A 27,818-nucleotide genomic window follows, 5' to 3' on the forward strand; every position below is an offset into this window, starting at 1 on the left:
CTAAAATGATGTGGGAACATGTTTAGGAATAATGTGAAAGAAATGTGCCCTTGATTATTTGTCTAGTACAATATTTTCACCAAAAAAAAACTATTTAAAAATTGTGACTAGCAAATGTGGTCTTAGTTTCACTGAAGTTTCATTTATTACTAGTATTGTGTTCTTAATGTTTCATTATCTTTTGAATACTTGTATCTACGAGAAACATTTTTCAGAGATTAGGTTGCTCTTCTGGTTGATATTACAGTGTAAATATTGACTTGGCCTTCGTTTTACTTTAATGTATAAAAAACAAAAAACAAAATCTGTGGATAGAATTTAAGAGGAATTAGTATGATCTTCCAACTTTGCATATTGCCTTTTTTTGTCTGCCAGATTTTATGTTAAATCTGTTTTAACTAATTGTTTTATATATTGGAGAGATGTGACAAATTTGTTGACTTTGTTGATTAATAATCTTTTTGTTAGAAAGAAAAATAAACATGAAATTTACTATGTTTTTCTGTGCATTATTTTGGTAAAGATAACAACTATTTTAAATTCAGAAAGAAATCATTCTACCTTTAACTTACAGGTGTACTTGACTCTTCCTTGTATAAATACCTGGTACATAGTACTGTAGATCAGGAATATTAAATTAAACCTATTGTCGACCATGTATTTCATGTTCATCGCCTGAATATAGTTGAAATATTGCTGCTTGGGCGTTAAACCTCAACAACCAATCAATCAGTCTTGTCCACTCATGAGTGTTTCATGGTAAATTATACTGACCATTCAACTAGTTGGAATCACTTCGTCCTTCTGTTCTGTTATTTTATGTGTACTAATTTCATTGATATCTCGACTCGAACTGGGCTAATTGATTTAAAATTTGGTATATGGCTTTATATAGTAAGAGCATACATTGTAAGCAATTTTGATTCCTGTCTGATATCAACTTCCTGGTATGTGCGACTTACCTATTTTTCATTAGAGATTCCCTCTTTTGGAGATCTTTGTCCAGATAATGCTGGGAAAGTTTGTTTTCAATACATTGGGGGGATGGTATTTATTGCCACTTCACTGTAAGGAGGTGTAGAACTGAACATTTTTTTTGAACTTTTTCATGGTCTGCCTGCCCCATCAATAATATCATGGTTTTAGAATACCATAGACCTTTGATAGTACATAAAAACTCATCATAGTTCCTTTTAAGTTTGAAGAAAGGGGATGCATGAATTTGTAGTAGTTACGTCCTTGAAAAGATTCGGTCATATTTAAAATTATTGATAAGGAGTAGATCACTTTTAAGATGGCAATGGAACAAACGTTTTATTCACTTGGACAGAAAACTGTCTCGAGGAAATTAACAATGAGGCCTTTAAGCCAACACTAATCCTTGTTTGAAATACGTTTTTATTGAGGAATAATTGCTAAGGGGTATTGAATGGAATCCACACACGTGTGTACCACTTGCAAACAACGTTCAGTGCATCACAGGAAGATGGGAGTACATAGTGCTTAACAAATACAAATATACAGAACCATTTTAATTTGAACAGTTGTTCTTTAACATCCTTGTGAACATGCCAGTCTACAGCTGTCAGCATCATTTTTTTTTCCAAAACAGAATTTTGCAGTTAGAATGAACTTTGGTGTCTAATGATTTGAGATAACAAAGAACCAGAATCTGTAGTATTTTACGCTCAAGGACGTAAGAAAAAATCAACATCCGTGTCATTAAAGAGCAGTGTTCAGGTTCCGCGGAAATTGTAATAGGTAATAATCGATTAATAGAAGGTTTGGGGAAAAATTACGAAGACAAAGCAATACCCATTGGAACAAATTGTGCGCCACTCATGACATCTGTTGCTAGTTTGAAGTACGGTATTTGAAAACATTTGCCTATTACAGTTGACATGGGAAGAAAATATGAATTTCCAAAAATTCCCCAATTTAAAAGGTCATTATTGTCACCTTGAGACCCGAGAAATTAGCGTCTGAAATGAGCAGATTTTTTGAATACATAGATAATTAAATCAATAGTTCCCAATATGTTTTCCGTCGTTTATATGCAAAATATTAACATTTTTGTTCATGTTAAGGTATTTTTCTTTTCCGAGGTAGGGATGGCAATTTTTCACCTGTCTGGACTTGAAAAAGTTCTGATATATAATACTAGCTTAAATACTACATCAATAAATAAATGTATTGTATCATACAAAGGCTTGTTTGAACTACAGTATTAAGGAAAAATGACAACGGGTGATATAGACGGAAATATGAAATACTGAAAATTTCCCTTTTTAACATTTTATAATTGTAAGCCCAAAAGGAAAATCTAAGCACCTGAATTTATCAGATATGTTGAATACACCACTTATCTTAATTAGGAATGCCTACAGTTTTACAGTGTCGGTATGCAGTGAATGAAAATTTTGTTTCATACAGAGACCAGTTTTCTAGAGGTAGGGGTATTATTTAAAAAAAAATTCTGACTATGTAATTCGGCACAAGTCATCAAAAACCCTAGAAATATCGGAGGTGATAGTACTAAACATAAAATACCAAATAAGCCATTTTTACTGAATCATAAATATTGTAATGGTTATGACATTGAAAAATATGTCAATTTAAGCGATTTTTCGGTGGGGATAAGGGGTACAAATTTTTCATAAGTACTCTACTCCTAAGTGTTACCGCAACTTTCTGGTACGATGGGAAAACTGAAATACATTGATTTCTGATTATACCAACGTATGTCAATTTTCCTCGTTTTGTAGTGTAAAGAAGTTAGAACAAAAAAAAACAAGAAATGGATTTTTGCCTCAACGAGGTACAAAAGGTGGCAAAAAATACGAAAATGCTTCAGTTTTGATTTCGCGACAGACAGATTCACATACGAGGTATAAAGGTACCTGAAAATCATATTTTGGTTGATAAGTGGCGTGCACGGGGTTTTCTCAGCCCACGCACTACATACTATCGGCAACAAATCAAGACACGTTTTTCAAATTAGTTTTTATTATCGAGAAACATTGTATAACTTATCACGTGTAGCAGTAATGTCTATATAAATATCCCCAAAACAACAACATACTAGAGGCTTAAGAGAGCCTGAATCGCTCACCTTGTTAACCATTTGCTTATTTGAAAAACTTGAGGAATGAGACAGGCTAAGTTAAAATCAACTAAATTATCAAATGCAAGAAATGCTTTTCATAGTATTTTCATGACCTGAACCAGAATTTTGCTTAAGGCAACAGTTTTTGAATTTTTTTTTTCAAAAGCCTGTCTTATGACCCCTAAGTTCCATTTTTAGTATAGGCAGCCATATCTATTCACGGATTAAAAATCACAACAGTCATTTTGAGCACATAACACTAAAGAACTATTATGCTTATTTTCATTCAATGATCTTAAATGGTTTTAGAGAAGAAGATTTTCAAAGTTGTACATGTGAAAAAAAAACAACAAAAAACGTTTTGTGTGGGATACACTAAGGAACATATATGCCAACTTTCATTGAATTCTGTGCAATGGATTTTGAGATTCTCAAAGTTGCACATGCGAAAAATGCAAAAAAAACTGTTCCATGGGCCGTAACTCCTACATCAGTTGACCAATCGTTTTGAAAATTTTGGCATAGGTCCGTCTCATAATGCTGAACAATATTACCATATGTCAGAAATTTGCTAAAGGCAACGGTTTTTTGAGTTATTTGCAAATAACTGCCATCTGACCCCTATGTTCTATTTTTAGTAACGGCGGCCATGTTCTTTTATGGATCAAAAATTCCAACGGTCATTTTGTGCAAAACACCCTAGGGAACAATCCTGCCAAGTTTAAAACCTGTCCGTCTAGTATTTTGCAGAGGAGAATATTTTGAAAATTTGTCCACGACGGCGACGACGACGACGGACGCCAAGTGATGGCATAAGCTCACTTGGCCTTCGGCCTGGTGAGCTAAAAAGGCTTAAACCATGGTAAGATTGTAAATTAATGCAAGATAACTATTGTAAAAATCTACTGCACTAATCCATCAACAGTTTCCTTTAATAATTGCAAGTAGTAATCTCTTATAGTCCCCACCACATTCACTCTCAACGGCCTCCTCTAGTGATCTCTCATACAGCTGTTGGTATTCATCCTTAATATCCGCCAAATCATCCTGAAATAAGGTATTTCATAAAAAAAAAGATTTGAAACAGCAACTGATTTTTAGTTACATTGTTTAACAATGAATAAATTAATTGAGATTTTCAGTAACCGATTACCTGTCAAACGTTTGGGCTGTGTTTTTCTTCTTAAACATCAAATTTTAGTCATGGATAATAAATCAGTACGTTTTCATCATTTCAACTCAAGTGGTTAACATTTCCATTTTAAAACACAATCAGCCGCAGTGTAAAAAAAATTAGATGTGACCTAGCCCTTTCATCTATTTCCTCGAAAAATAAAGGGCATCTATGTATGTACAAGGACAAAGTATGCGGCAAGTTCAAATGTATTAAGGACGGACGGTATCATAACATCAAGGGCGGATTTAGGACCGATGTGCCGGGCTTGCGCCAATTGCCCATTTGATTATAAGTCAAAATTATGGTAAAACAATTTAAAGCAACATAAATTTTGAAAAAAATTAGAGAGCCCAACATTTGTATCTCATTGCCACTCTATCACTAACAATTGACTGGAAGGTTGTCAATGTTAGAGGCATGCACGCATTGCCAAGGAGTGAGCGCTCTAATGCGTTTGCGTACATATATTTCTCGTGTAAATGTTGAAATATAAAATGTGTATTTCGTTTCTTCCTTCCAACCATACTATTTAAAAAAACAAACGACATTCTATGCTAGTAATTGTATTGAAAGATGATACATGTATTGGCTTTCATGTTCATTTTATCATCCATTTTATCTTATCGCCTGAATATAGCTGAAATATTGCTGCTCGGGCGTTAAACCCCAACAATCAATTAATCAATCGGTTTTTTTTTGACAGTCTAAATTTACCTCGCTTCTAGATACTAAAATACGGATCAAATCGGAGTCATTTGTTCCCAGTCCTGCCATAGCTTTGTTCAGTCTGGTAGCAAAATACTTTGGCTTGTTTCTTGCACATTGAACTGTAAAGGAATAAGTGAAATGAGTATATTATGGACACTTCCACATCACTAGAACTGAGTGATAATATTTCTGTATTATTTTTTATTATCAATTTACATTGGATTTTTCAAATAAATATGTATAATTACCTTGTTTAGAACAAATGTGAAAATTATGACAAATTATGTTATTGATGTGGCATAATACAAAACAAATTGTACCATTAAATTACCAGTGTTCTAAAAGGTTAAAAACACACTTATTGATAAAAATCCATCTTTTAAGTCCGAACTGCATTCACTCTCAATGGCTTCTTCAATAGATGTTCCTTCCGCAAGTTCTTCGTACTTATCAAACACAGCATTTAAGTGATCGTAGCTCCTAACACAGAGAATAGCGTTGATTTCTGCCTCTTCAGTACCGAGTTGGCCAGCACCAGCCTAGAACAGAAAAAAAAACAAGGGTTGTACAAATTGCTCTAAACCTAAAAGTTAAAATTACAGCTAGTTAAAATTTGTTATGATGGTGGATGGTAAATTTAAAAGTTAAGATCATCATAATTAACAGCTATTCAAAATTAAAAGATAGTGTCCAAAAGATCATACAGGTGTTCTGTGGTAGTTGAATAGGACATAATGGTAAAATGTAGGGCAGATTTCTACTTAGAGAGCTATTTAAATTACACTAGCCTACCTAAATTTGTAATGAAATTGGAACTGGTCTATTTCAACTAACTGTAAAGGAAAAAAAGCTTTTGTATGCCGATTGTAAAGACCAAGACCAACGACTACTAGTATACACGTAGTTTCGATATGACATGTTCGAGTGACATAAAGCGACGATCATGCAGGGCCTTACTACAGTAAAACGTTAATAATGCATTTAAAACAACCTTTAAAGAGGAGTTATATGTTTCCTCTACTTGTGTTAATTCAGTTTAGATAGGATATTTACGTCAAATATTTTCTGGGCGTCTTCCTCTACTCTTGTATAGTCAACATCGTCTGTATCCCGACCAGCCTGAACTAAAGCTACCATTAGTCTTCCAAAGTACCCACTGGTGTCACTCATCAAGTCTTCCTCTAAACTGGTCTTATACTCTGTAATTAATTGACTAATATGTTAATTTCAACATGACCGCAACAGTCTAAACTGCGAAAATTAAGGGAAGGGTACACGTTTTCAACGACTTGCATACACTCTGCATTGGTTGGCACTTACCTTTTAGAATACAAAAGGACTTTGAGATGGCGAATGATGAAAACTCAATACAAAAAACAGGTACTGAACGGATCAGAAGTACGACATGAACCGACTAGTTATTGTACCTTCCTGGTATTTTTCCTTGATGGCCTCAAGTTCCTCATTTGTTCTAGAGCACATGATTTCGACCAGTGTTGACTCGTCAGTCCCTACTCCCTGCAATTAAAAAAAAGCGTGACACTAGCTTTTCATTTTATATCCGCGACCGAGAAATAGTCAAGAGTCACAACTAACTCAATAAATAATGAAAAAAATATAGTGTTACAGTAGTAAATCGGTTGTGCAGGTTTGTACTGTCTAATTAATAGTGTTAGATCCAGTGGGGTCAACGTTGGGATGGGGGTGGGTGAAACCCCCTCTGTTGGATTTTTAAACTTTTTGACATGGACATTTTGGGCAGAAAAGAATGATAGCCTGGATATCCCTTTTTTGGACCCGAATCCTCCCCTTTTATAATATCTGGATCCTACACTGACTAAGATTTTAATTTATCTCAAGACACTAACACATAGATCTGTTTCCGGATGTATTTAACATTATAAATAACAAATACATAATTATGAAGGATCCAGAAACAAGTGACAGGCTGTTTTAAATAAATTGAACAGTGCAATTGAGTTCCTTACTGCATATACCTACACTTATTGCATTATGAAGCTCCTTGGCATCAAGTAGTCTCAATGGGGTCATTAAAGCTACACAAGTGTCCTCAAAGTCTCCGCCTAGTTCACTTTTAAGATCATCGATCAGATCCTGAAATCATTATAAGAGCTATACTAAACAAATTAATATGCATACACGTACACATTCAGACAGTCATTAAGTTATCTATTTTTTTTAAGTATTAAAGTGTCTTAAATAGATACAGTTTTCTGAAATTGCTTATGTTTTATTAAAATCTGCGAGTGCAAACCGTGCATGCAAGTCATTTAAAGCTTGCATCTTTCTCATATATTTAATTATTGAACCGTTTATACTATATATACCTTATGTTTTATTATGTGCACGGAATGTGGTCAACCTTTCAAACTGTTGCTGCTACCCCATCAGATGTTTCCCGCTCTTTCTTATTGTTTGTTAGCCTGATGTGCTTATTGTTTGCTATCTTGAGCATGGTTAAGATACAAGCATGCACGTGGAAACCCGACAAAGGCCAATTTTTACAAGAAAGATGGTTTGAAACTAAGGATGTTCCCTATGCTTTAAGGGTCAGTTTGTTATCAATTCTTTAGTTACCTACTTTTCCATAAGCTACTTTGAAGGTTTCGGCAATCTCACATCGCTGGCATACATCATACTTCATCAGACATTCAATTATTTCCTCCTCATTTGTGCCTAAAAGAATGAAGAAAATGTACAGAGATTACTTTTATCCTCTGAGTATGAGCTACAATTTCTTCGAGGAGTGGATATAAATTGCGAGGTCATAGGCCTCCCCCGGTTCATTAGTTCCTGTTGCTACATGTAACGCTAAAGACTAATGTTTTTTTTTTGTGTAGAATTTATCGTATCGGAATTTAGTATATTTTTAAAACAATAAACAGCAATAAAGCTAGGATTTTAAGTTCAGGTCAAATTTGAGATTGACATGCGGACAGACGGAGACACAAACAAACAAGTTATTTCATATTGAATCCCATATACTCTTTACTATTAATTACTGAATTTTTTGTACTAGTCTGAATTTCCTCTGACTCTGCAATCCTCTTCTTTTTATTTGGATATTGATATGTCGGGTTGGGTATCCAAATAAAAAAGGGGTTGAAAGGTCAGAGGAAATTTTGACTAGTTGTTTACGAGCCACCTTTGGGTCGAAGACTTAAGATATTTTACCAACAATGTTATGTGTAGGGATGTAGGTCTGGTATCATCGGGGCTGATATTCTTACATCTATCCATTACTTTTTTTCACCAGATTGTTGGAAATCAATAATCAGATGAAATCCTCAGTTATTTGTGAAAAACTCAACCTAGCTTAGCTGGACGTAAATGTAGATTCGTGTGAAAGATTTGTGTTAATATTCAAACGAATTCCATTGAAGCATCAAGTTCGTTTAAATTTTTACGTAGTTTTAATATAACACTAGTATTTTTATCCAGTTTTAATTCTTTAAAATTATTTAAGTGTAAATGAACTTTTTGTTTGGTCATCTAAAATTAAGATTTCAATAGTCAAAGAATGCATGATTCGCTATTAGCCCACCGAGCCCGAAAGCAGAGCCCTTCGTAAAACGTGGTATTTTCGGTATCTTACATGTAATATAATGCCTTTTTTTTATACCAGCTTGATTCTATGTATCAGTAACTCAGCAACATCAGATGATACGTGTTATGTATTTTACTTACCAAAACCTTGCATAGCACCTCTGAGTTTTTCAGCCGCCTCGGATGCTACGGCTTCGTCAAAGTTCCAGTTTCTGACGATTGTTGGAGCCTATAATATACAATTTTTATAATATAAGTAGACCAGTGCAGCACAGTGAAAGACCGATGAAAGAGAATGAAATTAGCTACATATATTTTTTGGACAATGTATAGGAAGATGCAAGATCGGTCCAGAAACAACTTAATCATAATATGAAATATGAAAGTCAAACTTCCATTGCACGGTATGGTATAACGGATCGAGTTTAAAATCAATGCACTGGGAATCTAAGCTTCTTTTCATTTGTATTCCCGTACAAGCATTGACAGAGTGTACCAAATATATCAAAAACAAGCCCTATCGATAAAAGGAGATGTTTTGTTTGGTACGTTTCTATTGACAATTTCAGTCACGAGCGAAATAAAGTCCACTGACACCACTTCCCCAACTGTTTGTGTGCTTGGTTTGGGGTGGAGTGGGGAGGTCGACATTTCGTGAAGAAGTTTCTTGTACTTCATTGATGTGAAGCATCCCCTTGCTTGCTTTGGGGTTAGCATTCTTTTGTAATGGGACCAAATTCTGTTCATGGATTTTTGACAGTTCTTTCGTCCCGTGCAGGTTCGGTTGTCAGAAGAATAGGCCTGCAGCAGAGCTAAGCTTGTCGTAAAAGGCGACTAAATAGTGCTCAGAAACCTAGCCGGGGGCTAGGAGCTCTGCCCACAAAGCAACTGGGTTGTGTGCCCCAGGTGGTGGAATGGGATACCCCTGGTGTGTTAAATGCTGGGGTTGTCAGGCTATAATACGGAAAACCTGACCGCTATACATAGTAGTGCACCGTGTTGGGAAAGGTGCCACGTTCCTCGCACGTTAAAGAACCCTACTGTGGTATTCTCCCGGAGTAGGAACCATAGGGCTCCGCCACAGGAGGCTAAATTGCCCGACCCTATCCACCTTTCCCTATTTCCAGTGGCAATCAAAAGTTGTCGACCCCATTATCCTTGTGTCCCATCCCATTTTTTCATTTCATCATCATTTCATGTTCATTTATCATCCGCTTCATGTTCATCGCCTGAATATAGCTGAAATATTGCTGCTCGGGCGTTAATCCCCAACAAACAAACAAAATTGACAGTGCTTTCTTGTCCCATGTGCCCCTTCATCTCCGCTACATGCACTGTCGTGCGATAGAAATGATCGTGAACAGATCGAAATTGCAGCTGGACTGTGAACAGAGGATGTTAAGACCGTGAATAAACATTTTGTTACTGTTGCTAACTAATCTAATCAAGGATGTCTGTCCAAATGATTTAATACCATTTGCAAAGGATTTATAGTAAAACGTTTTTTTTTATTTGATACATCATTTATTAAGAAAATGCGAAGAGCAACATATCATGGAAATCATTTTGACAGAAGTCCTTGGTTTGTTTCTAAAACTTGCAGTAAAAAAGTAACTAAAAAGTACGATTCTTTTAAGTCGCTCAGTTCACGATCAAGCTACAGTGCTAATAAAAAACTTCTTTTACTGTAAGTCCACAAACATTTATCTTCCATGACGGTGTAACGAGAGTGTGTAAGAGCAAATTCTGGATTATTTTATAATTTTTTTGTAAACCATTTGGTCAAACATTAAATGCTAAGCACCCACGTTCATGTTTCGCTTCAACCAACCTCTCCTTTCTTAATAATAACATCTAAATTGAATGAAAAATGGGGTGCTTGTGTATAATTGTCGAGAAACAAAACTATTAAAAAGGGGTCACGATTCCACATGGAAGACCAAACACATATTTTACAAGCATGTCTAGCAAGGGTGTAGGGCGAGTGGGCAGAAAAAAAAACATAATGACAGGCATGTACTGGTGTAAACTGCTTTATCCCTACAACTATGTAGGTGTCACTCATTTATCATACTTGAAATATCTAACGCCCACTCTTAGTAAATATTGATTCACATTCATAATTTCTGTTATCTGAAACGAAACTTGAAATTCGCCCCTATCGATCGAGACTACCCAGTTCTGTACGTTTCACAACACGTTATGTATACATGGCTTAATTCATGTTCTATACCTCAGAGTAAATTGCGTCAATAAAGCTGTTATGAATAACGAATAAGTTTCCCACAATAATATTTATTATACATATGTTATACGTTACGGTCCATTCCCTCAACAAACGCTGAAAGTTATTAAGTATAGAAGTGCTCCAATTTTCTTACTTCGTAGTATGGTTCTCGCAGTATAATCTTGCTCTTACTACCGAGAGTGGAAAAGGGGAGGTGCTTTTCAGAGCACTGGAATCGTTCAGAAACTCTGAATGCCCACATGCATCAAATAATCTTGGAAAATAAATGAAAACTATAAAGCGCCCCGTCATGTTACAAATTTTAATTCGGTAGAAAAGGGGAAACATGCCAGAAAATTGATACGGAGTTAGTTCTGTATACATGTACATTGTCGATTTTACAAGCTTTTCGTCTGTAACACAACTATAGCGAAGAAAACATGCATTACATAGTAGACCTTTATCAAATTCACAATGAAAATATTCTTTAAACTTGAAGTGACTGATCGTAAATTATATAAATTCTGACATTTCTGCTACCGGGAGACGCCCTTTGACCAGTATTTTTTCATACATAAAGTACATGAAAACGCAAGCCGGGTATGTTATGGTTTAAAAATATTATCAATATGCCAGTACTTTTATTTCATCACAAAATGGTAAATGAAAAAGAAATAAAATTTAAAAAAAAAAATGTCTTACCGGCATTTTGGTATGATCAGACTGTCTTGAACTCCGTCGCAGTGGTTAGAGTAATAATGATGTATATACTACAGGATATAGCTTAAACAGGTAGGCTTTCGCGTCACGTGGGCTGACTAATGTTAACATCCAAAATTTTCATTCAGGTGAAAAATGTATGAAAACTATTTCGGTGTTATGCATACTATGACAACAGCCTATAGGTAAATGTATATTTACTATGGTCTGTGAGAAGAAAATTAGTCAAGCCTACACCTGGAGTCACTTGCATAACCAGACTAGTTAAAATTTGTCCCTAGCTTTTGTCAAATGGCACACAAGCCCCGTGTCTAATTTTAATTAGAATGCAAATTAACGTCTACGAGTTTTTAATATTAAAAAAAACTATTTTTACTTGCACCAAGTTAAATGGTAAAGGTCTGAGAAACTAATATGCAGTTATTTTATACGTCGGTATGGTGTTTCGATACATTGTACATAGGTTAGTTTAACCAAAAGTATAATGTATGTAAGCTTCACAAGAGGTAAGCTTGGAGCGGGTGCAAAATCCAAACGGATAGAGATAATAAAGTTATAGGTTATCGGTTCAAGATATTGGGTATGTATACATGATCATCGATTCCCTAAAGATCTATATCACAATCATGCTTTTGGTGAGTTTTACACGAAAATGAGACCCTAAAATAATTATTTGCAATTACTGTGATAAGTCCCGTAACTCCGAAAAAGAAAATCAGAAAGTTATGAAAGATTATAATAAGGGAACCAAGATTCTTGTGGATATCAGACAAACACAACGGAGAGAAATTACACGTACAAAGATACAAATGTAAATGAGCAACTCGGACTCCACTAAAAACTGGGAGCACGGACCAGGTGCACCGGTAGGTTAAGCGTCTTCTGCTTTTCCAGAAACACCCACTGAGTTGTTCTTTATCATCAACATATAGCTTTTTTCGAACAAAATGAGTACTATAGAATCTAAATTTCTTTTCGAAAAAAGTGCGACATATATGCATTTAGCAAGTCAAATCATCTAGCTTTTGAAAGGAAAATCGCAGAATTAACTTTGTGGGGGAAAGAAATGGAATTTCGGGAGCATCAAAAACAGTTCTGGGAAAACAGTGAGCTTCAAACTTACAAGTTATACACATTACCCTTTAAGGTAAAGCTATGCTATCTATCTTGATTTTTTTGTTCTGTTACTTCAGGATGTAGAAGTCAATTAAATTAATATGACACAAAATTCATAAAAAAGGCTACGTCATAAACCATTTGTCATTTGTACATAGCTCATGATGTAAGTATTTCCCGTTAGAATTATCAATTTTGATTAGTTCAGCATCACGATTACCTATATAGAATCCGGCAGAATCTCACATATAACCACATCATTATGACAATATATTTAGCACTATTCTCGTACGGATGCCGACGAAAGCTCGGCATTAAACTTTCTGGCGGGTGAAATACAGAATTTTGGAATGGTATTCACACGGTAAAGACAATAAAACTGTACTAAAATTCCATTTTAACTTTTTTTGTTTTGTTTTGATTTTACATTTTTCTATTTATGGTCATACACTCAAAATGATTTTGTACATAGAAACACGAACTCGTATAAAATAGGAAATCTAATCGACGCGACAATTAGTTATCTATTCTATCTGAATCATGTATTTGATGTTTCTATGTTAAAAAAGTAACTACAGATTTTAGTGTGACATAATATCTGTATTACTCATTAATATTTTTAAGCAAGTCAGATCACGTGAGTTGAACCAGACCTTTTTGTTGATTCACATGTAATATGCCCATATCTGTTTGATGTACATGTACATATATTATATATTTTTTTATCACGGTGGGGTTTTTGTCTCTGACATATACACCATACCGTGTAGGTAATTTTGAAAATGTATCTTACCACTGTGTAATAGATATGTGTGGTAGTTTTAGATTGTCGACTAAGATAATTTTTAAAAAGTTTGGGCAGTGATTTTCGAGCTTTTTACGTGACGAATCTTGGTTATTACTAATACTTATATGTTTTTCCGGCCAAAAGTAGAGAAATGTTTCGCCAAACCATATATCCAATTTCGGAGACAAAATAGTAGAAAACAAAAACAAAATTTATGCAAAACAAACAAACAAAAAAAAACATGTTTTCAAATTAAGAGCAGATGGGAGCGGTAGTAGACTGGCATCTTCCACTATAATTATAATACGTGCATGAGGGACGTGGATGCCCGGATCACGAAACATTATAGACTTCTTTTGAATCTTCTTTGTTTTACAAGTATTGAAGTCAAATCTCATACAACGAAAAGACAGGGATCCACATTTCAAACAATGTTTATAAAAGATTAATCTATTATCTCAATATTCATGTCTTACTTTAACCCTTCCTACAAATATTCTCGGAATGTGGCTCCAGATATTTTCAGAATTATAGTTACAAGACATAATGGGTTTTAAATACCACTAAATTAAACAACTGATCGTCGGTATCCTCTTGACCTATTACTCGTGAAAAAGAAGTTGAGGGAAATGTTTCCTACATTCTACGGAGTTAGACATCCAACCAATGAAATAACGAGAGGGTATCGTATCGCATTTAACAGAGAGAAAAACTCGAACTGAACGCAAAACTCTCGTTCGGATCGATCAAAACAGCATATTTTGAAGAGAGATCCTAGGGTATTAATTGGTCGATTTCGCTAATTTTTTTTCCACAGAATCTTCCAAAAAGGGGGGGGTCCACCCTCCGGACTCCTTGGATCCACACTAAAGTTGGAGTTTAGAAAGCTGGGCATTCCAGGATGCCCTTGTTTTTGTTTTAATTGACTTTTCTGAGACTAATAAGATTTACCTTTAATTTGAAAAGACAACTTATAAATATACTCTATTTGAAGTTAGAGACCTTGATACAAACAACATGTAAGCTAAATGAATTAAGATGGATCCTCTAACTCAAAGTTCATGGCTCACTTTCAGTTTTTTGTGTGGATATTTATTTGGTCAATGTTGTATGGTATATTGAGCCCATCACAACTAGGAAATAAACGTATTCGAATTTGAATTTAAATGTAAATATATTATTTCCATGTAACATAGATTATACTAAATTTCTAAAGTGCTGAATTTGGTAAAGATAGATATTTAAAAACAGTATTATTTCAACCTTTGTAAGGCTTTAATCTAAGCTGCCACTCTTAAACACAATCTTGTCGGCATTGGTAGTAAAAAGGAATAGAGGGCGATCCAAAAAAATCCAACAAAAACAATAACAAAAACAAGAAAAAAACAAAGCAAAATAAATAAAACCAAACCAAAAACTACAAACACGCACATTACAGCAAGTTTCAAACAGCCCGTGACCCAAAAAAGATAATTTCAGGTTTATGAAACAGCGGTAGACGCATTCGCGACCTCACTACGTAGGTCTTGCGTAGGAAGACGGGTCGTTGTCCCAGAGCTTGACATTCCAGAACGATACAAAATAATAGCAAAATACACATCTTGACCCACACTTAGAAATCGATGGTAAAGGGAAACTATTGATCAAACTTTACGACAAACATGATGACTTTTCATTCAGAATTGTCAACTTTCCTTTCATTTGTGGCAACATCCCTTCAGCGCCTGTGTATGGAGTCTTCATATCACAACTCATATGTTATGCCAGAACTTGCCGAAACTACGCTGACTTTTTGTATCGCGCTAAAACTCTAACAAATAGGCTTTTGGAACAGGGTTATGTTGCTACAAGATTGAAGTCATCACTACAGAAGTTTCATGGTCGTCATCATGAACTCGTGGATCGTTATGGTGTATCCATCTGCATCATGAAAACTGATTTATTAAACGGGTCATAGTTTTCCTTTCCTCGTTCGTCTACCCCGGACTTGACTTTTTATGAGCAACTCGGTGGGTATTTCTTGAAAAGCAGAGGTCGCTTACCCTACCGGTGCACCTGGTCCATGCTCCTAGTTTTTAGTGGAGTCCGAGTTGCTCATTTGCTTTTGTTACTTTGTACGTATGATTTTAGTTATTTTATGTCCTTTGTTATGTATGTCTGTTTTCCATGTCTGGTCTTTGTCCCCGGATTACATTCTTTTGATTAACATTGTAACCTTAGTTCCCTTGATTACTCTTTCAAACCACTCTTTGAGGCAAAGTAAATAAATTGAGTTATCCCTCTTAGTCTTAGATTGCATACAATACTTTAACAAGGGTTTGTATTTGTTGAGATTCTAAAAAAAGCCAGACGAGTTTGAAAACGTTTCAGTAAAATGTATGGATGTGTTTTGTTTTATTTGTTTCATGCAAAAACTTAGTACACAAAATATGACTTTTTTCTACACACGCACGTGTTATTTGATTGTGTACATTAGCAACTTTGCCCTTCTGCAAAATGACCCGGAAGTTCTTTCGGTAAACTCTTATTTATTCGCCGATGCATACTGTTGACATATTAAACTTTTACAATATCAAACTATTTATTTGCTGAAACTTATGCATTATTTTAGAAGAAAATGACACCAAAATGAAGACTTTTTGAATGTATATAAAAGTAATGGTTATACTATTATGGATCATATTCTTACGCGTATTATTTACAACGAGGGTAAAAAAGCACAAGAACTAAAACTTCTGAAACATGGGGAGGGTTCGGAAGAACAGACGATGAGACTCAATACACAGGTAAGAAGTCGATTTAAAGGAATCCAAATAAAAAAAGGTACTTTCTATTCCAAAATAAAGCTATTTATTAAATATTCAATTGTAAATAATGTCATATGACTTCAGTTCACGTTGGTAATTTTGAATATATTTGCAGATGATTCGCTCGAGGGCCAAGGGGCCACTCCAGTCAGTCGAGTTTCTAGATTTGTCTAACCTTGGACTTGGTATGTTTAATATAATTCCAACATTAGAGTTCTGTAGAAAAAAAACCCAAAAAACAAGTATAAAACAAAACGAAGATGGTGAAAGTTAAAATTGCACCAGCGTATATACAGTATAACAGGATAACCTAAATGCAAATTAGTAAATACTTTCAGAGATCATCAATAGGTCTTAAACAATTGTAAGTTCTGGAAAGCCTAACAGCATAGTAATAAGATCCACTGTAACTGAAAGATTCTTCAGAATCTAATTAAAATGTGATATACGCATTAATGACCAATATCTGACTGTTGACAGGCGCATGAAATATGTGATGGGGTTAAATTAGTTTTATAGGGCCTTAACCATCCCTCTTTAATGTAAGGTAAAAAAGAACTGAAACAACATACAAACGCACCATAAAATTCATTCAATAATCAAATTCTATCCACAGAATACCACAACATAGGTTTAGTGTGAAAATGTAAATGAAGAGTAGGGATTCAGCGTTAATAAAAAATTTGAAAAAAAAATGAATTTCATTGTATGAGATGTTCCCTTCCTTTTTTTGTTGTTGAGAATTTAGTTTTTGTAGGTAATTTAAAAGTTAAAATGTCTAAAAATTCATCACAATATTTGCCTATATTTGTTGCGAACTAATAATCTCTCGACAGTTTACACATTTACTAAATTATCAATAACCTTTTATGAATGTGTTTAAAAAAAACAATTACACTATATTTTAATTCTGTTATAAACATCCAGCATTGTCAAATCTCGTAAGTACCTATTTGTTGTATGATAGGTACAATGTACATTTACATGTACAAATTGTACTTCACCCAGTTCTGTAAATTTATTTTTTTCTCATTTTGGTCCTTAAAAATATTTATGGTTGTACACATGTACTTTAAAGTTTTCTTTATAGAACTGGAGTTCAAATTTTAGGATGTAAAGTCAAAGGTCTATACTCTATATTAGGAAAACTAAAGTGTTCTTTGTGATGTAAATGATGAAAAATCCTACATTGGAATGTATTTCATGGAGGTCTCTTTCAGAAAAAGATACAATGTAGTATGTAGACCTTGGACCTTAGACTTCTCTTATTTTAAGACCTGTATCATTTAGTAATGAAGGTTTATCTTTTCTTTTACAGTGACTGTTGAAAAGCTTCATGCATGTTCAAAGCTTCAATCAATAGATCTCCGTGGAAATGCCCTCTATGAAGTAGCAAATTTAGAATCTTGTCAACAATTGTGGAATATTGATCTAAGTAATAATGAGGTAAGTATAGATGAATTCAATTGATAAGTGTATTTCTACACAAATCAAAGAAATTGTCTGGCTCTTACGATTTTGAGTTTTGAAAATTTCTACATGTAATACAAAATATAAGGTGAAATGGACTGTTGGTCACATGTTTACTTCCATGTTTACTTGTATTATGTCATACATATACTATATTTCTTTTTGGAGTTTGAGAACTCCTTGATTGACTACGTGTTATCTTCAAACTTTACACAATTACTTCTTATAATAGTCTAATGGTGTTTATTGGACTTTTAAGATATTTATATAGAATTTTTTCACATGTTGCAAAGTGATTTGATAACCTTATGTATAACAAACTTCAAACTTTGTTAGGAATCTAACATAGTAGAAAAAAAATGCTGTCTTGCTACTCCAAATCTCATTTATAAGTAGCAGTCATTGTTATTGTACAAAAGTCTCTTTAATGTAAAGGAAAACTTAAGCATGAATAACATAAGATATTGGATATAAATCTTCATTTCTTTCCCTACATGGGGATGGGTGCATCAAATGATCATGGCACAGTTGTTTATTGTTAACCAAGTTTTTAGTGATTTTACATGGATGTAAATTAAACTAATTTGATTTTAAGCTTTGCCTTTGAGGGACAGCTATTTGCACTCAAAAAAGTAAAATCACATTTAACTTTATTGTTAATGTACTGTTATGCTGTTATTTAACTGATGTCGCAACCAACAGAAATATATGAGACTTATCATCATGTGTGCCTGTGTTTAAAGTTCAAACAACCACATCCCAACAGCATACATCACTTGCAACATAAATATTTTAAGTCATTCATGTTTTGACAGATGGTCTACATAAGTAGGACGTCGCTGATGTTCTGTCCCTATGAATGAAAGCAAATTGTTATTTGATACATAAAGGAATTAAATTATATGGATTTCTGTTATCCTATGATGTGCCATAATGACATGTGTAGCTATGTTTGATTCTTTCATAACAAATTTCAATGAGTCCAATGGTTTACAGAGAAAGCCTACATGCTACATTCTAATGGACTGTATTGTTATTGCATATATACACTGTTTTCATTTTCATTCTTATGGTCTGCAATGTTATTGCATGTACAGTGTTTTCATTTTCATTCTTATGGTCTGCAATGTTATTGCGTGTACAGTGTTTTCATTTTCATTCTTGTGGTCAGCAGTATTATTGCGTGTACATTGTTTTCATTTTCATTCTTATGGTCTGCAATGCTTTTTCATGTACATGTTTGTATTTATTTTTGCAGTTGAAGAGCTTAGATGGATTGTCCAAATTTGTTGCCCTTGGTAATTTGAATTTATCTAACAACGACTTGACCTGGCATGAATTAGGAAAAATCCGTCATCTCCATATTCTTAATCTCAGTTTCCATGGAAACCGCCAACTTGAAAAAGATCCTTACTGTAAGTACAACTTAAGGAGGTAGTCCTACAGTAAGGGACACAACTCTTACAAGTCATTGGAACGTTTGTATTTAGCATTTTACATCAAAGAAACTTGGATTTATTTCATTCTGTGTCAAATGAAAGCTTGATAGGCTTTGGTGAAATTGAATACAAACATATTGCTGATTTCATGATTTATGTCCCTTACCCTAGGTCTACCTCCTTAACACAGATTTGCATTTCACTCTTTATTGTAGTCCTGAAAATATTGACTTTGTATTTGAGGTTGATTTCTCTTTAATTCATTATTTTCCAGATACTTTTTTTTTTCGTAATTAATGAACTACATGTACATTGTATGTTGTCTGTTCTTTTCCATGTGTTTTTGTGTGAAAAAAATTATTAAATGATACACTCTATTTTATTTCAAAAGGACTTCTTACCTATTATTCTGCTTTGCATTTCCCCCAAAAAGGAAGGTAAAAATAGGACTAATTACCTCTTCTATTTTGTGGGCCATTTGAAAAATATACAAGTGTACTTCAATCTGAGTTTTGTAGAAGAAGTCACTGAATAAAGCTGAATAAATTTACATGTACATCCACTTAACAAACTTTAACATTTTAACATTGTTTCCTATTCCATTAATGTACATTTATTTTGTAGATCGTGTTCATGTTGTTGATTGCCTGCCAAATGTTTGGATGTTGGATGGAAGACTTGTTACGTGTAAGTTTGTAATTTTCAAGTAAGTTTTAGGAGGGTGTTCAGGAAAGATTTTCATCCATTAGAGAACACAAATGTTTTCTAAAATTGAATGTTGGTTTGTAATTTACTAAAATGATAAGAATCTATGAAATAAATTACATAGAAAACACTACAAAAATTTGAAATAAAGGGAAATAACTCTTTTATCTGTTAATAATTTAGTTGATTCGTTTGGGAATTGTGAACATATATTCTGAGTCGGCCACTTTTGATACAGAAAATCCCTGTTCTTTCTGACATAATGAGTATAACATTAAATTGGAACAACAAAATATGTTAGATAAAATTGTACCCTGTGTTGCTGGTAGTATAGGATCTGTCTGATTCCAACCTTGACAGTCTCTTTAAATGTAGCTTTTAAGTAGCTGTGTTTGTAAGAATCATGCAAAATCTGAAAAATGTGATACACCCCAAAAAAGGCTACATATTTTTATTTTTGTAATAAAATTGTTTTATGGGTCTAAGCTATGAAATGTGCAGTTATTCATTCAAATCTGCCTGCTCTTAGAAGATAATCAACATTGAAAATCCAATAGATTCTATTGTATTTGAGTGTCATTTACAGAGTTACTACCTTAATTTTGAAATCTACAGTGCATTCTATATCATTTTTATCTCCTAAGAACACAGGTTATATGAAAAACTGAATGTTAATTTCTGTTTAATATGGCAATTCAAACAAAATGTCAAAAATAAAAATATGTAGGCTTTTTACCTATGAATCACATTTTGCAAGATTCTTAGCTGGGGTGCTACTTAATTACAGCTGTATTATGGTATAACACTGTCCATCCATGAGTTTGTCTGTCTGCCTGTCCACCCATTCCTCTATTCATTATACAATAATTCAGAAAATGTTCTGAGAAATTTTTATGAATTTTTCTTAAATGTTCATCTTTGTAGGGGTCATTATTGATTTGTTTTTCATTATATTTTCCTTCCATAGCTGGGCAAGTTGGAACTAAAACCCCAACCTTCACTATATACCCCAACTGTGGAAGTGGGGTTGTAATTAAAGAAGGTCTGCTTGTCATGTGATTTCATTTTCTGTTGTCCACGGTGGGTACTAATATTGAAGTATACAATCCATCCTCAAGAACTATGAGAACTGACCATGAAAAATGAGAATTTTCAAATATTCTGTAAAATAGATTATTTTCTGTCATTGGATATTATGTATGAGTAGAAAACAAATTAGAGTATGAAAAAAGCAGAAAGCACAAAAATTGGCATTTTTTTCATGAATCTTTTTCATTTTTTGTATATATGGTTCCATCCCTATGTGAAATTTTTGTACTATGCTAGATTTCTTACAATTTGGCTTCTGGAACAGGGTTATGTTGCTATGTGATTAAAGTCCTCGCTACAAAAGTTTTATGGTGGTCATCATGAACTTGTGATACCTTATAGTGTATCCATCTGCACCATGAGAACTGATTTGTTCACTGTGGTACACAGTTTTCCTTTCCTATTTTGTGTACCCAGGATATAACATTATTGAGCAATTCTGTTGGTGTTTCTAGAAAAGCAGATGACACTTACCCTACCGGTGCACCTGGTCTACATTCCCAGTTTTTAGTGGAGTCTGGTTTGCTCATACTTTTGTTTCTTTGTATATATTATTTTGGTTGTCCACATTCTTCATTGTGTCTATTTTTCTTGTTTTATGTTCCTTTTTATTACCATTCAAATTTTTGTTCTCTTTATTTCCCTCTCAATTAGAAATATTTGATTTAAGTGGTTGAAGTAGACATTATTTATTTTCAAGAAAAATTAATATTAGGTGAGGAATGGTACATCTAATATTTAAGAAAAAATGTTATAATCGTTATAATTGCTTTTGGATTTGTTTTTATTTGTTTGTTTGGTTGTTTTTTTTTATTTATTATATATTTTCCTTATTTATAATGATCCAAATTAAGTAATTTTATATTTATATATATAGAATCTTAAGAGATGTATGACAACTTTTTTTATCATTCAGGATAATTTCGATTATTCCTGGGTATACACATTTTAGATTTTTCTTGTACATTTTTAATATATGCCAAAATTAGTAGATTTTTCATGTGATGCAGTGTACACATATAAAAATGGTTATTATATAAATAGCGTTGTTTAATTGAATGTTCCCTGTGTAATAAATTTCGATAGTTCACACTGTGAAATAAATTTGGTAATTTCACTCTTAGACTTTCTCCCACCAAAACTTCACAACTTTGATATCAAACCGTCAGTTACAGTATTTAAAATTCATGTTGAAAATATCTACATAACAAATAGGATAATCAGTTGGTTATCGTGCAGTCTTCATAACTAACTTTCCAGTTCACAATCCTGAAATACATTTTTCAGAAATTTTTATATACCAGTAGTGATTGTTGGCCAGTAGTAGTTAATTTTTCAGGCCCACCTCTATTTTGACAAGTCTTGGACCTCGCACTACTGCTTCACCATGAAGACTGATCTTGTATAGCCAAAATATGATCACTTGTGCCAAGAACACACAAGTTTGGCACACTTGTTAAATCTGAGTGTTCTTTGGCACTCGTGATAATATTTTTGTTGTTCACTCTTTCCAATTAATTATTCTATTATTCATTCACTTTTAGACCTTAATTGATAATTAATTAACACAATTTATATTATAATATTTACCAGACCTTAAGTAAACAATTTTGCACCCTGTAAAAATTTGACTGTTAACTTTATTGACAGATTGGGTAGAAGAGAGCCTTTAATACCATTATGCATGCAATTGTTTGTAAATTGTGAAATAGGTCCTAGAGAAAGCTTAATGAATTTTTAAATGTTTATCACCCCACTCCGCCATGTCACCTACAGCAAGTATATATGGGAGAATGATATTGAAGCTTTAATTTTAATTATCAGATACTGGTATTACTACTGTGAATAAAGAAAGGATGAAAAGTTGTGAACTTTCATATATCTTGAATGGAAGTCAGTTTATTTTTTCAGTTTTGATGAAAATATCAAGTTCTGAAGGAAATACTGGTAGTTCTATTCATTAAGAAATTTTCTTAGATGTCATAATTTGACAAACATGCAAAAAAACCATTCCAATTTCTTGAGTCATAAGATATAAAACATTTTTATAACAAAAATGTCAGACAGTCATTTCATACAGGTAACAAATTAAGCATTGTTTACAAACTTTAAATAGTCTTACAGACACTGAGTTAGGATTGAGTGGTTTGCTTGCAAGCCTTGACAATTTTAACTTTAAAATTTGAAAAATTATATGACATTAAGACAAGGCTTAAAGACTGAAGGAATATTTAGTACAATGATCTGTTGGATAGCTGTATCTAATAGTCCTTATATGAAGAGAGTACTGCCTGGTATCATATTTTGTTGTCACTTGATCCGTCATGCGTCAATGTTGACACAACATTGCAATTAAATAAGATTATTTTGTTCAAAAGAGATACCAAGATACAATAGTTTAATTAAAAGGGCCATGTGTATTGGATACTGTCCAATTTATCATGTGATAACGTACAAACAAACAAATCCGTTGATAATCCATCGTTTATATTGAAACCTATAGAATTGGTATATTTAGATTACCCCCTTTTGTGTTGGATTAAATGACTGCAATATCAATAGAATCTAGATAACTAAAAATGCGACTGAAATATTATTTTTAAAATTCCAATTTTGTAAAAAAACATGATTCTGATTGGTTCATAATTATTTGTTTATTGATCACCCCTCAGTGTTGATTTGAATAGTGTTATGTATGTATCTTGAATTTTTAAAAGGACACATTGTTAGTATATGAGCAAGGGCTGTTTTTTTTTGTTTTTTTTGGTGTTTTTTTTAAGTTTCTGTTCAGCTGGGACCTGTATGTTCAGGAACAAAATATACATGGCATGGCTCAAAATAGCTTTCAAGAGTGATAGGTTTAGGGCTTTTTCTAATTCAAATCACAGATCCACTTGTGGAAGATGAAGGGTCCTCAATATAATTGCAGTGTAAGAGATTGAAGGTCCAGGCCTAGGTTTCAGAAAAAATCTCAAATTCAGATTAACCTCATATCCTTGAGTTTTCCTCAAATCTTCAATTGCAATTTGATATGATTGGTGTAAATTTGATGAAAATCTCAATTTGGGATTCTTTATGAAACCTTTTTAAGCCATGCTCCATTGCTTTAGGTTTAAAACACTGTTGTATAATTTAAATTTTGTTTTTACTGACCTTTCCTATTCTTTTTGCTCTTTTACTTTAGAAAATGAGAAGTCTTTGAATTCTAATGTTAAAAAATGTTATTCAAATTGCACTCATACTTAAATATATACAGTGAAACCTGTCTAAACTGAACCACTTTTGAATTTTAAAATTGGTTTGGTTTAGACAGGTGTTTGGTTTACCAAGGTTCAAAATACATTTAAACTAATGTAAAGAGACTTAAAAAAGTGTCTGGTTTAGACAGGTTTTCAGAATTTGTCTGGGGTTTGGTTTAGAGAGGTTTCACTGTACCACTTTCTTTAATATTGCAGATTTTTCCATTGAAAACCTTTTAGATGAAAGTTCCATAGTTCCAAAGTCCTAAAATCAATGCATTCAAACCAGATAATTCAACTTTGTAAGGGGTCATTAGCATTTTAAATGACTTATCAGTGTTTCTCTCATGCTGTGATGGGAAACCTTTTAAAAGATTTCACAAAGGAAATTGAATTTTGATCATTAAGTGTCAGTATTTGTAAGAATCAGGCAGTGGGTGAAACATGGTATGAAAAACCCACCATTGTGGTAGTTTAATTTGTCTTTTCTCACCATCAGAATGAAGGAAAACAGACAAGATTCTCCATATCATGCTGGCCCATTGAGTTACAATTTCATTGAAATGCACTGAAAATGAACAAGGGCAGATAACTCTGTCAATAACCTCATTTTTCTAACATTCTGTTAAAAAAATTCTGAGGCAATGATGCAGAAATCAAATAATGATCTTTTCAAATAGAGACTGTGTCCTTGAGTGATGTTTTATTGTCAGATCGGTGGGGTTTTGACATGCATGTTTCTGATTTTTCCCATTGTGCCTGATTCTTACAAACACTTACACTTAATTTGTTCATTTTCGCTGGGGAAAGAAGATTTACTCCTCAAACATTATATAATCTTTTCTTGTATTTATACAATTGATTTCATGATGTCATACTTCAATTTCACATCACAGGTTATTAGTTAAACATCGGAAATAGTATTAAAAATAAAACTTGCAATTAATATGTAATCAACCCTGTCTTAGCAACCACCAGTATTGAACAATAACATGTGGAAGCTAGATAGGGTCACTTAAAAAAACTATTGTAATTACAATATTGCTATGTTGAAAATATAATATATACATGTAGTCATGTTGAAATTACAATTTACATGTAGTATTTTATAATTATGACATAGTATGTTGTATGTCATAATGATGACATTTCTATATCCTGATTTTGACATAGAATGTCATAATTAAGTCAAAATTAAAATTAAGTTTGTTTCCCTTTACTGTTTACCTTACCTACCCATAAAAATTGGTCCTACCCAAATAATTTTTATTGCCATTCTCTGACAATTTTTTTTTAATTTTCAAAGCAACATTTTTCACTTCTTTGATCATGCTTTTTACAGAATTATATGAACTTTGGGAGAAAATATTTTCCCTACCTACCTACCTACCTACCCAAAGCCAGATGCAAGGGTTGGGTATAGGGAAACAAATATTATTTTAAGTATGGCCTTAGGCTTTTATATTTTTTTTCAAGTGGCCCTAACTGGCTTCCATAATAACCTGTCTTAAAAGTATCCTTATGTGTTCTGTATTCTTAATAAAATTAACATGTATGGTATTCAGGTGATGAGACCATAGTTTTGATCTCCCTTGGTAGGCCCCCTAGATTAATAAGTCAGGTTTGACTGTAACTACACATACCAGAAGTTGTGTCACAATGATAATTCAAGTAGAAACTTGGAATTCTTTAATGATAGAAACATCTCCCTTCAAATTTTTTTTTTGTTTTTTGGTATATCATGATAGATTACAAATATTATTTTTATGCATTTATCAGGGCCTAATCTAGACATTAATAGCAACGAGAAGTTTCAGTAAATTCTATTTGAAAAATAACACTATTGATTTTGCCTATGTAATTTATTATAAAAACTTCTCCCTTTTAAAGACAAAAGTTAAAATGTAAATGCACTTTTAATTAGATTTTGCAGCTGGTGGAGGACTGTATAATGCCATGTACATCCAACTCATTATCTTGTTTTCCCAAGAAATGGCTTGGTCTGATTCTTTGCATAGTAAAATTTTACAAATGTAAAGTTATTTGGGCTTCATCAATTTCAATTAAGCATGATAATAGTTTTAGACAGATACTGGTTTAAGGCCCTTTTACATGATTAAGTTTGTCATCAAATTTATTTTCCAATTATTGGATGAAAACTTAAAAATCATGTACTTGCTACATGTATTTGTATTTTATGGCAAATTTCATCGAAGTCTTTCACAGCGAATTAAAAAGTTAGATGAGTTCTTTTCCATCAAAGTCTGTCAGAGTTTGTCACAGTTACACATTTGAAAAATCTTGTTCGTGTAAAGAGGCATTTATCATGTTTACATAGGTTTACTAGTATATTATTCAACTGCTTATGTCATTCTGTCTGATCATTTTTTACAATATATTTCATCTTATTTTTGTCTCTGAATGCCTTTGAATAAAACAAGTTCAATATTCTATGTGTGTAGTCCCAACTAATGACAATACATTTGACTTTAAGTTGCATTTTATGTTCTCATAACTGGCAATTAATAAGGAACTCAGTGCCAATAACATTTATATAGACTACAGAACTAAAGCAACATTCTGTAGTAAAATAGAAATTCTGGATAGCTGCCCATAGGACAACAACCTAGACTAAACATTAATGTTACAATTAAACTGTTCAAGAATGAAACATTGTTCTTTCATGTATGCATTAATTTACTTACTTCAGTGATATCAGTGGCAGATCCAGGGGGATGCAGGGGGTTAGTACCCCTCTTTTTTATTGGAAAATTTGTCATTTTCATGTGTAAAAATTGACAAAAAATGGTAAATAATGTCCGAGCATCCCCTTTTGTAAGGAACCCTGACTGGCACCTCTCCTTTTCAAAGTATCTGGATCTGTCCCTGGATATTCCCATTGTACATTCCCATTGTACATTGATATGAAATGTATCTTACAGTGAAACCTATCTAACTCAGACACCTATTGGACTGTAAGTTTTTGTTCAGTTAAGAGAGGAGTTTGGTTTACACAGGTGCAAAATTCAATGAAATTGACATGAAACTCCAATAGATGTCTGGTTTAAGGAAGTAGACCTAGGTTAAGGGACATAATATCAAAATCAGTGATATTTTTGTATCATATTCAATTTCACCAAAACCTTTCAAGCTTTCATTTGAAACAGAATGAAATCCATCCAAGTTGCTTTGATGCTTTCATGAGATTGATAAAAAAGCCTGAATACAAATGTTTAAATGATTTTTAAGAGTTGTGTCCCTTACCCTAGGTCTACCTTCTTAAACAGGTATCATGTCTGATTTAAACAGGTACCTAGTTATTCAAGGCTCAGTTTAAACAGGTTTCACTGTGTATGTCTTAGTATTATTTTTTTCTTGCATTTAAATCTTTAGTGACTGAAAGCCCTAGTCAACTAAATGCATTTTGAGCACAAAACATTGACGACCCTATGATTAAAGTTTGAAAAGAGGTTTAACAAGAGGTTGTCAGTGTTTTAAAGATTGAATTGTCATATTTCATAACGAAATTTGATTATACACATATGGAAAAGTGCTCAAACTACTTCTATGAGAAAATCTTCAGAAAATTGTATGATTCAATACGTATATGAATGTACATGGATTAAGGTTGTTCAAATAGGCTAAAAACATGTGTATACAA

General features: G+C 33.2%; 2 protein-coding genes across 15 annotated transcripts in view; one reads left to right on the forward strand and one right to left on the reverse strand.

Moving 5' to 3' along the window:
* Positions 1-2,988: 2,988 nt before the first annotated feature.
* LOC148628742 (annexin B9-like) lies at positions 2,989-11,627 on the reverse strand. 2 transcript variants are annotated; one of them, XM_088593590.1, is made up of 10 exons: positions 11,488-11,584; positions 10,940-11,059; positions 8,700-8,787; positions 7,594-7,688; positions 6,993-7,106; positions 6,419-6,509; positions 6,045-6,190; positions 5,350-5,530; positions 4,998-5,110; positions 2,989-4,153 (listed from the first exon to the last, which is right to left on the reverse strand). In XM_088593590.1, exons 2-10 carry the CDS (start codon positions 11,045-11,047, stop codon positions 4,025-4,027), a joined length of 1,065 nt encoding a protein of 354 aa, XP_088449716.1. In that variant the 5' UTR covers positions 11,048-11,059; positions 11,488-11,584; the 3' UTR covers positions 2,989-4,024. The 2 variants fall into 2 exon arrangements, with proteins under 2 accessions (XP_088449716.1, XP_088449726.1); XM_088593600.1 differs by lacking the exon at positions 10,940-11,059 and having other exon boundaries at positions 11,488-11,627.
* Positions 11,628-16,082: 4,455 nt separating this feature from the next.
* LOC148628743 (uncharacterized) overlaps positions 16,083-27,818 on the forward strand; it is a 69,019-nt gene continuing 57,283 nt past the window's right edge. For 5 of the 13 annotated variants that reach the window (XM_088593848.1, XM_088593838.1, XM_088593795.1 and 2 more), the window contains exons 1-5: positions 16,085-16,194; positions 16,331-16,400; positions 17,534-17,661; positions 18,944-19,100; positions 19,749-19,811. In XM_088593848.1, coding sequence (XP_088449974.1) covers positions 16,177-16,194; positions 16,331-16,400; positions 17,534-17,661; positions 18,944-19,100; positions 19,749-19,811 — 436 coding nt within the window. In that variant the 5' untranslated portion in view covers positions 16,085-16,176. Of the gene's footprint in view, positions 16,195-16,330; positions 16,401-17,533; positions 17,662-18,943; positions 19,101-19,748; positions 19,812-27,818 lie in introns of all 13 variants that reach the window. The other 8 variants (XM_088593859.1, XM_088593816.1, XM_088593778.1 and 5 more) reach the window with 3 other exon arrangements.

This window comes from Perna viridis, chromosome 1, assembly GCF_037379345.1.
Source record: "Perna viridis isolate PV_CMFRI_1.1 ecotype Kerala chromosome 1, ASM3737934v1, whole genome shotgun sequence".
Lineage (NCBI taxonomy): Eukaryota > Metazoa > Mollusca > Bivalvia > Mytilida > Mytilidae > Perna > Perna viridis.

Coding starts and splice junctions, on each gene's coding strand:
- LOC148628742 (XM_088593590.1), bottom strand. CDS start 11,047: ATGTGGGCATTCAGAGTTTCTGAACGATTCCAGTGCTCTGAAAAGCAC. Junction 8,788..10,939: donor TGCGAGAACCATACTACGAA/GTAAGAAAATTG, acceptor TGTATATTATAG/GCTCCAACAATCGTCAGAAA. Junction 6,510..6,992: donor AGCTTCATAATGCAATAAGT/GTAGGTATATGC, acceptor TTTTAATTGCAG/GGAGTAGGGACTGACGAGTC.